At 39.2% G+C, this 14,051-nt stretch overlaps 1 protein-coding gene across 4 annotated transcripts in view; it reads right to left on the bottom strand.

Moving 5' to 3' along the window:
- Nucleotides 1–230: 230 nt before the first annotated feature.
- The window catches only part of SIAH1 (siah E3 ubiquitin protein ligase 1), a 30,670-nt gene continuing 16,849 nt past the window's right edge, over nt 231–14,051 (bottom strand). For 3 of the 4 annotated variants that reach the window (XM_072750286.1, XM_072750284.1, XM_026014482.2), the window contains exon 2: nt 231–2,210. In XM_072750286.1, the coding sequence (XP_072606387.1) occupies nt 1,360–2,208 (849 nt within the window). In that variant the 5' untranslated portion in view covers nt 2,209–2,210 and the 3' untranslated portion in view covers nt 231–1,359. Of the gene's footprint in view, nt 2,211–4,495; nt 5,103–14,051 lie in introns of those variants that run through there. The other variant, XM_026014481.2, reaches the window with a different exon arrangement.

Below are 14,051 nucleotides of genomic sequence, written 5' to 3'. Positions count from 1 at the left end.
GTCATCAGTATTTTAACTTAGTCTCCTAACAGAGTTGTGAGAATAAAAATGTCAGCAAGAGGGAAGAAAAAAACTCTTTAAATAGAGGTCATATACCCATTCATTTGCTTAGAATAAATCTATCACACCTCGAAATACAGCATACTGTTTTCAGTTATGAAGTACAGAATTGAACAGGAAAATAACTTTGGATTTTAATCAAACTTAGGGCTAAAGCAGACACATAAAAGTTTTTAATTTGCCAGATATTCTTTTAATGAGAATTATAAAAGACCAAAAACATTTTTTGCAAACTGCCTTTTTTTAAACAAATGATTTGCTTTTGATTACAAATACTGTGTAAGACGATGCCTTCTTCTGCAAAACCAATAAATACAAGAACAAATTTTAAACATGTGATTTGTCCAAGATATTTCAAAGAAAGAAAAAAAAAGCCTGATTTTTTTTTTTCAGTATTAAAAAAAAAAATCAGTATTCCCTAATCTTTCAAAGAATAAGTTTAAAGGTATGACTCAACTGGAGAAAGAGAGAGAGAGACAGACAGAAACAGAGACCATCTTACAGCTGCTTTAAATAGCTTCTGATAATTCTTCTGCTGTTACCTTTCCTTTCTGGAACTTGTATCTTCTCAAAAGACTTGAATGTAAAATATTTCTAATGAACTGATTAATGGGGAAAAAGAAAATACGTATTGAACACATAATGTATAAACTTTACCATAAACAATTATGCATATCAAAAAGACACTAACTTCAAAAAGGTACAAAAAAAAAGTGAGGAAAAACTTGAATTACAGAAAAGAAAGTCCAATTTATTTAATGAAAAACTAGAATTAATAAAAATTAGCAAATACACACAAAAAAATATACACACACAGCAGCACTATGTATTGACTCACAAAGGGGAAAAGCAGTGGTCCAAGACCACTCAACATGGCTTGTCGGTTAAAAGAAAAAAAAAAAAAAAAAAACCCCCCCCACACACACACGCGCGCGCACGCACACCAACTCGCAGGCACACACACAAAACAAAAACCCAGTATTTTTCAACAGTACACTCAATCTACAACACAAATTCAGAATTATTTTACAATGCTTCCTTTCTTAATACAAAAGATGCCCATTTTGGGTGTATATATATATATTTTTCAGTGGTTTACTGTTGACTTATTTTTAAATATATTAGTGTTACTACATGCAACTGTTTCCTGTATTTAACAGCCTTTCCTTTTATTTACCTTCATGTGTCTAGCTTCCACCTACCAAAAGTTTCAGGTTGACAGGCAGACGGCTGCCTTATTCTCTGTGAAATTGAATGCAATGGTTTTAAACACTGGCCAGAAAATGTTTGATTGCCATTTCAACACATGGAAATAGTTACATTGATGCCTAAATTGCCATTTTCTGCAAAAAGCTGTGCAATGCTGGTGTCAAAGACTAGGCAGTCACTATTCATAATGGCCGTGGCAATTCCCTCATGAATAGAGCGCGGAGTCGCTTCCCAAGTCAATCGCCGCCTATGACCATTTAGCTCAAGTCGATAAGCAAAATTTTCAGCTTGCTTGCGTGTTCCTATCAGCTGTACAATTGCAAAGAACTGCTGGTGACCATCATACTTTTCCTGTTTCTCCAATACTAACATGAAGTGAAAGCCAAAACAGGACTGCATCATCACCCAGTCAACAGCACCAGGAAGGTTAATGTCTGTTGCAAGGAAAACTATATCCTCTCCCTGTAGGGTCGTAATGGACTTATGCTGATGCATCAGATGGGGCATGACAGCATCCAAAGAGCCTTGCCATTTACAGGAAGCACCAGGGCACGGACATGAATAAGGCCTAAACTCACAGAGCTCTTCGTGGTCTGCTTTTTCTGTGTGTGGCAAAGTTATTTCACATCCAGAAGAGGCATATTTACAAGGGAAAAGTACGGAATTGGCCACTTTCTCCATAGCCAAGTTGCGAATGGATCCCAAAGGGCCCCGGCAGGTTGGACAACATGTGAGCTTTGGGCGACAGTTGCTACAAACAAGATGGCCACTCTGACACTGAAGAATGGGTGGTAACACATAGTCAAAGCAGACCGGACACTCAAAAAGACTCGCCAAGTCATTGTTGGATGCGGTTGTGCCAGTCAGGGCGGGCACCCTCTGAGACGGGGTACACTTTGAGGTTCCAGTAGGTAATGCTGTTGCAGTCTGGCGGCTCATTTCTGTAACGAAAACATAAATAAAAATAAAAAGAGGCAGGAGAAATAATTAAAACTCTCACTTGTTTTATAAATAATGTTTACATGCCAGAAATACTTAAGTTTTATGAAAAACATACTGTGAGCAAAAAGAGTAAAGGATTTAAAAAAAAACACAAATTACATGAATTATGCATTGAGTATTAGGAGTTGTGAACCAGATAAAATCTCTTTTATCAAAATGTCCCAAAACACATGTAGAATTCCCTTTCTTAAAAAAATATTAAAAATCCCTTTGGATGAATTATGCAATATGGAATAAATGCTGAAACAGGAACCAGACTGTAAACAACTAAGAAACCCTGTGTTAAGTAGCTTAAGTTCAACCAAAGCTGTTTTCACTGAACTTTCCCCTCTCCCTCGGTGTTCAATTGCCCTGCTCAGTCCATTTCTTTCCCATTCTGAGGCAGCTCGAAACAGTGACAGGGAGTCAGTCACAAGTAATCCAAAGGATCACCCAGGACATCAGCTCTGATTAACTCCACCTAATGGCAAACAGTTATCTGCTTCAGTTGTAGATTTGGGGATGGAGGCGTCGTCAGGGGAAGGGTCTGCTGCCATCCCATCATGCACCTTCATCTATTAAGTCTTCCCCTAGAATCTGAACACCAGCTACGTGTTAATTAATCTTACTTCCTACTGATCAGTAGGCCCCATAATAAAGGTGGGAGAAAGAGAAGAGAAATGGAGGGTAATCTCAAAAGTTTTTAGATACTCAGAGAAAGTACATCTTTCTACTCTTATTTCCATTGCACAATAAAATTACATATAATTTGAAAAGGGGAAGAAGAGCCAGAAAAGAAGTAATTAAAGAATAAAGATTAAAACACCAGAGACACACGCAACATTGGGGACAGTAAACAGGTTAAGAATTCCTTGTACCCTAGGGTTCACTAGTGTTGCTGAAGCATTCATCAGCACAAGAATAAATATTATTTGAGATAAATGTCATCTGGAAGAAACGACAACAATGTAACTAATTTGTCAGGCTAAATGAAAGATAAAGCAAATAAATACCTTTCCCAGGAATCTACCTTGTTAGGATATGACAGGCCATATTTGTCTCAGGGGTAACAAAAGATCAGTCTACAAGTCTACATGTCCCAAGACTGTATTCCCAACAACTATACAAGCCATATTTCTAACAAAACTAAAATTGAATGCCTCAAATTTAATGCTTCCGCAATGTAATCGTGATTGCTGCAAAGAACCTGACTTTAAGAAAACAACACTGGTTACCCATGTGACTATATAAAAGCAACTGGACTTCTAGATTACTCAAGGATAGACACCAAGTGAGGGTTGAAGGTGACAAAAAAAAAAGTCCACTGTCAACTAAAGTTAATATTCTACAATTCAAGAGTCTACAAAAGTACAGAATTCCATCATAAGGTGGCTTGTCACATGGACTTAGGGACAACGGGAATCAATTCTCATCACCTGAAACACTGTACAACCCAGGTGTTCGATTCTTTGTGAGTACGATGATCCATGCATTTTCTATCATTTGGAAACAACGGGCTCAGCCTTGCCAAAATGCCCCCACGTATATGCTGTATGCCTGTCTCGTGGTTCATTTTATACTGCTCACCTATGTGAGCAATGTTAGAATTGGAAAGTGGCTCCCTGCACACAAAACAGTCTAAACCACTGATGCCTTTTCAAATTACTAAACCAAACAAGCTAATCACATCAAGGAACAGTAAACTCGGCTTGTATTCAAAATAATAGAACTACGAAAATATAAGCAAGAAAAATACTATCGTTTCATTTCCAGACCGAGCAAATAACTATACATAATCATCAATCATTCAGGCTTACATTCCAATATTATCTTTATTATTTTTGCAAACATTGTAAAAAAAAAACCAGTTTAAATCTCTAGAGAGTGAAAACAAGTGAAATGAGGCCGGTATTTCTTGCGAATAGAGGTATTACAGGACAGAAGGTGCTAAAACCTCCCAAAGCACCAAAGGTGGAACCCAGCTCCATCTTCAAACAAAAAGAACTCCAACCACAGAGCAGCCCTGCAGTAGGAACCAGGGACTCAAGTGTCTTCAGACAACCCTGCAGGAGTGATGACGTAACCTGAAGCTTGGTTTAAACAGAGAAAAGTACAGTAGATCAAAAGAAACAGCAATGCAAACTAGAGCTCAATTACATTGCGGCCACTCCCTGATCCAGATTCCCCCGGCTCACAACTTTCCCCGGTTCATACTTCAAGCATCCCAGTCTCTTGGTGTCAATACCTTTTCTCTTCCTTGTCCCAGCTGCTGGCAGACATGTGAGCAAGACGCCCCTCCAGGAGTACAGAAAAGGTAAGGGAGACTTCCCGGTCATGAGAAGTCAGGCGGCTCATAGCCCTTCCCCCAGGAGCAAACACGATTGGTAACGGAGGCCCTGCTGGATGGACACGTTCTGTGCCCAAGCACGTCGGAGCTCAAGTTTTCAAGAAGCGAAGGTGAGCGCCCTGCTCTAGGATCCTCCATTCACTCCTCCGAAGCACCGGCTACCGCAGCAGCAGAGGAACGAAGCCCCTCAGGAGTCCACACCTCCCCGCGAGCTCCAATTCGCCTGCGTTTCCAAAAATGGGCGCCATCACCGGAGCTGTCCTCCGCGGGGCCCTAAACCGCCTGCCTTGGAAGTTTGTCCTCCCCACATTCCCTAGCCCGCCAGCGTGGGTGAAGGATGGGGCTGCAGGGTGCGAGGAGGCTGGTCAAGGCACCCCCGGAGCCAGCTCGGAGCTGCCGCAGGGTCCGGCCCGCCGGGAGAGCCGCGCGGGGCCCAGGGCTGGGCCTGGCGGTGCTGGGGGAGCCTGCTCCAGCCCGCAGCGCCCGCCGGCCTCCGCCGGCCTCCGCTCGCAGCGCCCAGCCCAGCCCAGCCCAGCCGCAGCGAGCGCGGGGCGGGGCCGGCGGGGCGGGGCGGGGCGGGGCGGGGCCGGCGGGGCGGGGCGGGGCCGGCGCGGTGGGCACGCCCGCAAGCCCCGCCCTCCAGCCCAGGGGCGCTGGGGCGCTGCCCCGCACAACCCAGACCCTGCCCTCGACCCCAGGCAACACTGCAACCTCACCCATTTCCACAAGCTTACATTTAGTTCGAAACATGTCTTTCTGTAGAAAACAGATACTGCCAATTTTGTATGATTTCAACCTAAGACCACATAGAGTATATGAGAATTACGTGGCCAGAAAAGTGCTCTTCTCCTGGTTAACCATGGGTGAACTGTGTTCATAGAGTAAAAGCATTCTCCCACTTCGTTCACTATTTACTGGGCGTCAACGACCCGATTTCCTCAATTCTAACTCACTCCTCCACTTCTATCCCTGGTGACATCATACTTGAAACTCCTTCTCTTCCTTCGAATAGATTGCAGTGAGAGTAGTAAACACCCATAACTCCATTAAACTCCTTCAACCTCCAAACTGAGATTATATTCTCTTCCCAGTCTGGGAAAACCATCTTAAATGTCCTCATTAAACAGAGAAGCTTGTGTTTTTAAAGTAGCATTACACGGGCCCCAATAAAGTCCTGGGCCTCAGATTTGCCCTGCGTCAGGTGGTACACTCAGGGGTTTAACCTGTCATTATATCATGCTTACAGGGCAGCCTTTAAATGCACAGCAGGAGCTCGTGGTGGGAATGAACCCTGTGCAGTAAATTGTAGATTACCCATTTTCCAAATCAAATTTTAGTTCCAATCACTTCCAGACCCTATTGTATTCAGTCACTTCAACCTCACATTAATATTAGGCTACACGAAACATCATTGGGAATAGAAATATGGATGAAGTTAGATAAAGTCTGCTCACTGACAAATATAAATTATTACCTACATTTTCATTTCCTAATACATTCACCCTAAAGCGGTCTCAGGCTGATAGGGCAGACGACTTCAAATGTTTTAGGCATCCCTGCCTTTCCAGAGTTAAAACTGAACCTAAACGTATAAAACAAGTCAAAGAGAAGGAATGATGGGGGGATCATTCCCAAGTGGGGGATCACTTTTCCCAAACTTCCGAAAGAGGTTACAGAGCCCCAAAGAGTCTCTGAAAACCATTAACCTACAGACAAACCTCTCAACAAGTGAGTCAGGACAATAAAAGTGGCATCATTCTGGAGTCTCCTACACACAGCTGGATCCAAACCTAGTCTTCACCACCTGCTCAACCATAAAATGGGGACAAAATTTCCAGCCTCACGCAGTTTTTGTCTGGATTAAAGGAGATGGGTAATTCATGTACATCATAGATGGTACATACTCCAAAATATGTATTTACCTGACACCTCCAAGAGTTTCTTGTCTCGCTTGAGGTCATCTACTAGATACCTACAATGTGTGTGTTCCAAAAGATACTTTTAGTTTGTGAAGGTGATCAAACATGTCTGCCAAAGATCAACTGCCGTTTAACTAATTTTTACCACAATAAACCCTAATAAATTTCTCAACTAAGTAGTAAGTATATTTACACTGGTTTTACATAGAGCTTACAATTTCATAAAAATTAGATTCACTAAGACATGCCCATAGAATACAAAGTTAACAAAAATCCAAATTTTAGCGAGAGCACCCTATTACCTATACTTTCTAAAGCCTACATCTCAAGTCCAGTTTGGTATTATGTTCAAGTAGATTGTAATCTACATCAAAATATTTTATAATCAACCTTTAATGCTCTCAATTATTTCAGAGCATTTAACCATTGCTTTGTCACATGAACATATTTACAGTAAAGGTGGATAGACTTAAACTTTTATTCTCAATTTCATGCGAGAACCTTGGTTTCTTTTTATAAAGCCTGATGAACAATTTCTCTGCTTAATCATATCTCATGCCTACTAATTAATATACAACAATCATATTTTTGAAGTTTATAAAATGGTACTATGGCAGGCAAATAATGCCCCCCTCAAAGATGTCTGCATCCTTAACACCTACCACTGAACCTGTGAAAATGTTACAGGAGCAACAATAAGTGAATACAGTTACTCACAAAATAAAAGCTCAAAATGGAGAAATGTAATCATACATGGAAAAATCACAGTGTATTGTAAAGCAAGTTACAAATAACATACACAGGAGGTACAGGCTGGAGCATGATACAAATGTGTGATTTTTAGCAAATTTTTTCTTCAAAAGGGACAATAAATAAACTGCTTTATCAAGATTAGTCTGAGAGTTGTGAAAACTGTCAAAATAAGGGAAATTTGCATTTTTAATTTAGTAAAAAAGATAGAATGCAAATATCACCAGCCTTCTTTTACCTCTCCAAAAACTATTCCTAGAAATAATATTCACTGTAAAATAAAGCACAGGTTCAGATTATGAATTTATTAGGAATCAATGGATTAAATAAAACTCTTCAAAACATTTAAGGGCTTTCCTCCTTTAACCCCTTTTTCTTTCTACATTTGACACTGTGAAGCGTATTATGCAGCAAATGTTTACGTTAAAAAATCATTTCTAAAAATAAAAAAAATCATTTCTATTTTAAGATTTAATATAGACAAAATTAAATTTAATGCAAGTCTCAACAGCTTTAAATGCTAAGAGTTAAAAAAGCAAACTTTGTTATAAAATAATGCTAAAAAAAGTTAACCTATTTTTAATTTCCAAAATTGTAGCAAAATAATGAGAATTTAAATTGTACATATTTTCCTAACAGCTCTATTTTCTGAAGATAATTCTGAAAACTCTGCTGCTGCAGTAGAAGAGTTACTTATGTATCTATAAAGACTGGTAATCCAAAAAGGGGAAAGCCCAAGACAATGATCTGGTAAAAGGTTGCTGTAAAAACAGAAGTTTGAACAAAGGTGATAGCCAAGTAAATGGAGAGGAAAGTGCAAATCCCAATTCAAATATGTAATGCAAAGTACATTTGCATTTTTATTGCAGAAATCACTCTATTTTGAGACTTCCACCCCAGTAAAAAACAGCATATACTGAATGAGAAGCCACTAGGCACTATGCTAGATACTGTAGTATAGTAAAAGATGAAATGCGAAGTGGGAGTTAGATGCCTGTGAAAGGTCTATGGAGAGAAGCACAGTTGATGTCTAAGAGTTGAGAGTGCAGATGAGGTGGTATTAACACAATACTATCTGAAATCACAGGGAAGAGGAACATGCCTAAAGTAAGAGAAATCCCAACATTGAAAGACTGAAGAGTTCATTAATGAGAAGCAGTGGCCCCTAGACTGCAAAAGTTCTCAAACTTCACTGTTTGGAGGGGCCTTACTAAAATGCAAGTTCTGTTCAGAATAATCATAATTATCCTGAAACTGGGCCTGAGATTCTACATTTTCAACTCTAAGTGTGGCCAATTGCTGGTTAAGGCTCGCATGAGTAGCAAAAGCCTTAAAAAAAAAAAAAAAAAAAACTAAAAGGAAAGCCAAGGTGAGAGAAAAGCAGGAGAGGGCAGTATCTCAGAGATCAAGGGAAGGTACAGACTTAAGATCTATAAACACATGCACAAATATTACAATAAATTGTACTTCATTATACACTTTTTAAAAAAAAAGATTTTATTTATTTACTCATGAGAGAGTGGCAGAGATATAGGCAGAAGGAAAAGCAGGCTCCCTCAGGTGAGCCCGATGCCGGAGTCCATCCGAAACCCCGGGATCATGCCCTGAGTCAAAGGCAGACATTCAACCACTGAGCCACCCAGGCACCCCATTATCATATAGTTATAAGGTACTAGTACTCTTTCTGTAATGAGAAAAAACTCAAAAGGCAACAAGCAGACATGCCTGAACATGCAAGAATTCATGGAATATACAGCACCCATGAATCTTTCTTATGTGATTAAAAATAAGCAATGGATCATTATAAGTATAATTTAGAAATGGTGATCTTGTAAAAGGTGCAAATAGTTATATAAACAAAAAATATATATATGGTAAGAAGTAGTAAAAATAATGGCACAGTCAAAAATGTGGAATCTGCTTAGACATCAAGTATGATCATGCCTAACAGGTGTTCATGGGTTGGTGATATGGAAGTTACTGATGACTTCTGCAAAAGCAACCTTGAGAGATATGGCTCATATATAAACAGACCAAAGGAAACTGAATAGGATGCTGTGTTAACTTAAAAAATATATGGCTGTGGAGAGAAGAGGCAAGTTAGAGAGTGGCTCTGAAAGGCCCAGAGAAGTTTTCCACTTGGTTCCTTTTTTTCTTTTGCTTTTTTTTAATGGGAAAGACCAGAATATAGTGAATGCTGATAGAATCTAGAGAAGAGGGTAGTAATCCCAAGAAATGGAGCAATGTGATAAAGTTCTTGATGATAGGGAACTCAAAACTCAAAACAAGAGTGACTAGACTTTGTAGAAGAGATACTTTCTCCCCATGGTAAGAACAGAGAAGAAAGAAGATGTCTAGTTCAGGAAGTTGGAGGTTAAGAAAGTTTCAGTCTGAGAGTTTCCATTTTCTCAGCGAAGTCTCTGCATAGTCATCCTCTTTTGGTAGGGGGTAGGGGAAGACAAAAAGAAGATGGTATCAGCACCAAGCTAAGGCAAAGTATTTTTTATGAATTAGCTGGCTCTTGTTATAGGACATTGAGGATACAGTCAAATATGTACGTGTAAGTCACTACCTTAGGTCCCCAAAAAATATCAACTGCCTTTCTTGAACCAAAGGATAAATAATTTGCCATTAACATTAAGATGTTCTCTCCAAACTTCTAGATCAGAACTCTAACACTAGCCCGAATGGCCAAACTTAACAGGCAATACCTAGCACACAGAGCCTGGAACTCTCATACTTTGCTGGTGGGAATGCAAAACAGTACAACCATGTCGTCACCACAGAAAATTCTGTTGGACAGCATGGTTCTATATCCCAATTCTATTTTACTATTACATTATATTTTTATTTCACACTGAATCTACAATTTATTAACAACAAGAATAAAAGTACTAACATCTCCCAGGGGACTGAGCCTCGGTGGCTCAGCAGTTGAGCATCTGCCTTTGGCTCAGGGCGTGATCTCAGTCTAGCGTTTGAGTTCCACATCAAGTTCCCTGCATCAGGCTCCCTGAGAGGAGCCTGATTCTCCCTCTGTGTCTCTGCCTCTCTCTCTCTCTCATAAATAAATAAATAAAATCTTTAAAAAATAAAAGTACTAACATCTCTGAAAACAAGACAAGCCCATTTTTAAGATGCTAAAAGTAAAACTTTCTCTTTCTCACCCATCAAGATAAAGATTATATTATAAACTTCAAAATATGGTGAAACAATCATTTAAACTTAAAACCTAACTGCAACCATTTAATTCCATTTCTCACAATTATATCACAAATACCCATCCTTGGGGATTAAGGAGTGCACCTGTCATGATGAGCACTGGGTGATATATGGAGCTGCTGAATCACTATATTATACACCTGAAACTAAATAACACTATGTGGTAACTATATGGGAATTACAATAAAAACTTAAAAAAAGAGAGACAAATACCCATTTTTCCCTCTAGAATCCTTAATTATGATTCATTTTTTGGCACAGCCACCATACCTCAACAACGTTTTCAGAAAGGACATATAAGGGTCTCCATCTTGGCAGTCTGAAGCTCTTTAGAGAAACTGGACAAGTTTACAATTCTAGTCACATCCTTTTCCCCTGACAACTATATAAATTCTGCTCACGATCTTCTGACCTATAATAATATAGATGAAAAATCTAATGCCATTTTCATTCTTATTCCTTTGCAGGTAACATTTTCCCCCTTGCTCGCAGGACTCTGTCTCTGAGAGAAATTTTCACCAAGACATCTGGCTGGCAGTTGGTGGAGCATGCGACTCTTGGATGTCAAGGTTTTCAGTCAGGCCCTACCTTCGTGTAGAGATTACCTAAGAAAGAAAGAAAAGAAAGAAAAGAAAGAAGAGAAAGAAGAGAAAGAAAGAAAAAGAAATGTTCACCTAAACATCTAAGTAATATGCCATTAGCACCTGCCAAACAAAACACTAGGTGAGTCTTTTCAATCCAAAGGCTCAAATCTTTCACCTTTGTGGGCTTCTCTTCTAAATATTCTTCGATCCTTCCCACCTACTCATTTCTTTTCTGCACATAATTCTGATACTGACTCTGCTCCATCTATCTCCCAATCACATATTTTTTCCCTAATTCCAATCTTTGTTTTGCACTGCATTCCAAAAGAATTCATCAAGTTCTAATTCATGAATTTAGTCTTGCTAAAATTACCTTATGTATGACTATAGTAAAACATTTTTTTTTCATTATGTAGATATCCTCAAGCTCCAACAAGGGAACAGAGATTTTGATGGCAGGAATGGCTGTTTCCCTGTCCTTTTCCTGAAGTTGGGATGGCTAGATAAGTTTGGATTATACTGCCCTTGTACTACCTTAACCCCTCCCTACATGCGTTTTCATGTTTAATTTTTTTTAAAGGTTTTATTTATTTATTCATGAGAGACACACATAGAAGAGGCAGAGACACAGGCAAAGGGAGAAGCAAGCTCCATGCAGGGATCCCGATGTGGGACTTGATCCCAGGACGGGGATGACACCCTGAGCTGAAGGCAGACGCTCAACCACTGAGCCACCCAGATGTTCCTTATGTTTAATTTTTATGTTTCTCACTGGAGCTTGCCTGTTTGTTATTCATTTTGTTCTTGCTGCTATAGTCTCAAAGGGTTACAGGGTCAGCAAACTAAATAATTAAGGCAAAGTAGAGACCCTCCTCCATTTTCATTAAAACAGCTGCCCTGAGTCACCAGGGTGGCTCAGGGGTTGAGTGTCTGTCTTTGGTTCAGGTCGTGATCCCAGGGTCCAGGATCAAGTCCTGCACCAGGCTCCCCATCGGGAGCCTGCTTCTCCCTCTGCCTATGTCTCTGCCTCTGTCTCTCATGAATAAATAAAATCTTAAAAAAAAAAAAAAAAAAAGGCAGCCCTGGTGGCTCAGCGGTTTAGTACCGCCTTCAGCCGAGGGTGTGATCCAGGAGACCTGGGATCTAGGCCCAGGTCGGGCTCCCTGCATGGAGCCTGCTTCTCCCTCTGCCTCTCTCTCTCTCTCTGTGTCTCTCATGAGTAAATAAATAAATAAATCTTTAAAAAAAAAAAAAAAAAAAAAAGATGCTCCAAACATTTATTAAGCTCCTAATATGTACCAGGTATGATCCTCAAAGCTTTATATACACTGTGATTTCATTTCACCATTTCAATGAGCTTCCAGGTTAGGCATCTATCCCCTACTTTACAGATAAGAAAATAAATTTATAAAATAAGTGTTTCAGATCATAGAACTAGGAAATAATGGAAGTCGGAGCTTATCTGATCAGGGCAGACTTAAAAGGGATGGGCAGAAGGGGTCAAGTGGCAACCTAGGCAAAGCAAACAAACATTTAAAAGAAATTTTAAACTTGGAAGAAATCTTAACCACCTCTCATTTTCAGAAAAGACAAATGATACAAATATCTTGCTAAATGTCATGTAAATTAGGTGAATGTTCTAATCTAGGCTGTATAATTTCCTCTATCTATTTAAAGCCCCCAGCTTGGGGCTTGGAACTCATGACCCTGAGATCAAGACCTGAGCTGGGATCAAGAGTTGGACACTTAACTGACTGAGCCACCCAGGGGCCCCTTCCTCAATCCTTTTAAAGCAAGCATGCTTGGATATTTTATAATTCAACTTGAAAAATTAACCTTTTCTGAATTTAAGTCTGGTAACATTCAAAATAAAAATAAAACTTTAATTAAACTATCTTTTGCTTTCCCTCCCAACATAAGAAGGATCCCTAATATAACCAGGGGTGATCAAAAAAGAAGAGAGATGATACCTAGTTAAGTCCTGAACAAGTAACCAGTAAACTAACGTCAGCTCTTTAAGGCACCTTTCCTGATCACTTTATCTAAATAAAGACCAGATGACACTACTAATTATCTCCACACTATCTGTTACCATTTGAAATTCTGACTACTTATTGTCTATTTTCTCTTCTATTCACTCCCAACTACAACACCAAGTTTTTACTCATAATTGCAGTTCTCAAACTTCTTTGGTATCAGGAAAACTTTATACCAGTGGTTGGCAAACTACAATTGCAGGCCAGCTGCCAGTTTCTGGAAGTAGTTTTACCAGAACATACATACGCCCTTTTCATTTACATATTGCCTACAACTGCCTTTGAATTGAATAGCTGATCCTATGACTTCTAAGCCCTTCAAACGTATCTAGCCATTGAAAAAAATAAAAAACTTAGTCTTTAACTGCTTTGTAGTTTTAGAAAATTATTGAGGACCCCAAAAGAGCTTTTGTCTATGTGGTTCATATGTACTGATATTTACTATATTAGAAATTCAATCGAAAAATTTTTTTAAGTATTTATTTTTAAATTACCATTACATTTATCTTACGTGTAAAAAAACAACTACATGTTAAATGTTTATGAAAAATAGCTATTTTCCATGAGAGGCAGAAAAATGTTTCACATTTTTACACATTTTTAATGTCTGATGCAATAAAATGCAATTGGACATTCATTATCTATTTCTGCATTGAATCTGTTAAGATGCCATATGCCATTTAGCCTCTGGGAAACTCCACTGTACTCTCATGTCTCATTACTGTGAAAAACAGTTTTGACCTTCAAAGGGTCTTGAGAACTCCCAGGATCCCTGAACCATTAACTTTTGGTTCAGAACTTCTACACAAAGAAACTTCATGACTACTTCGTTTTGCTCACGCTTGTGTCTCCAGCACCTAGGACAGTACCCAACCCAGAACAGGTATTCAAGTATTGGAAGAAGTGACTAAATCAAGTAAAATAGCACGAAGGATTCCAAGAA

The sequence above is a fragment of the Vulpes vulpes genome, chromosome 2, assembly GCF_048418805.1.
Source record: "Vulpes vulpes isolate BD-2025 chromosome 2, VulVul3, whole genome shotgun sequence".
Lineage (NCBI taxonomy): Eukaryota > Metazoa > Chordata > Mammalia > Carnivora > Canidae > Vulpes > Vulpes vulpes.
This window is presented reverse-complemented; position numbering and strand designations above follow the sequence as displayed.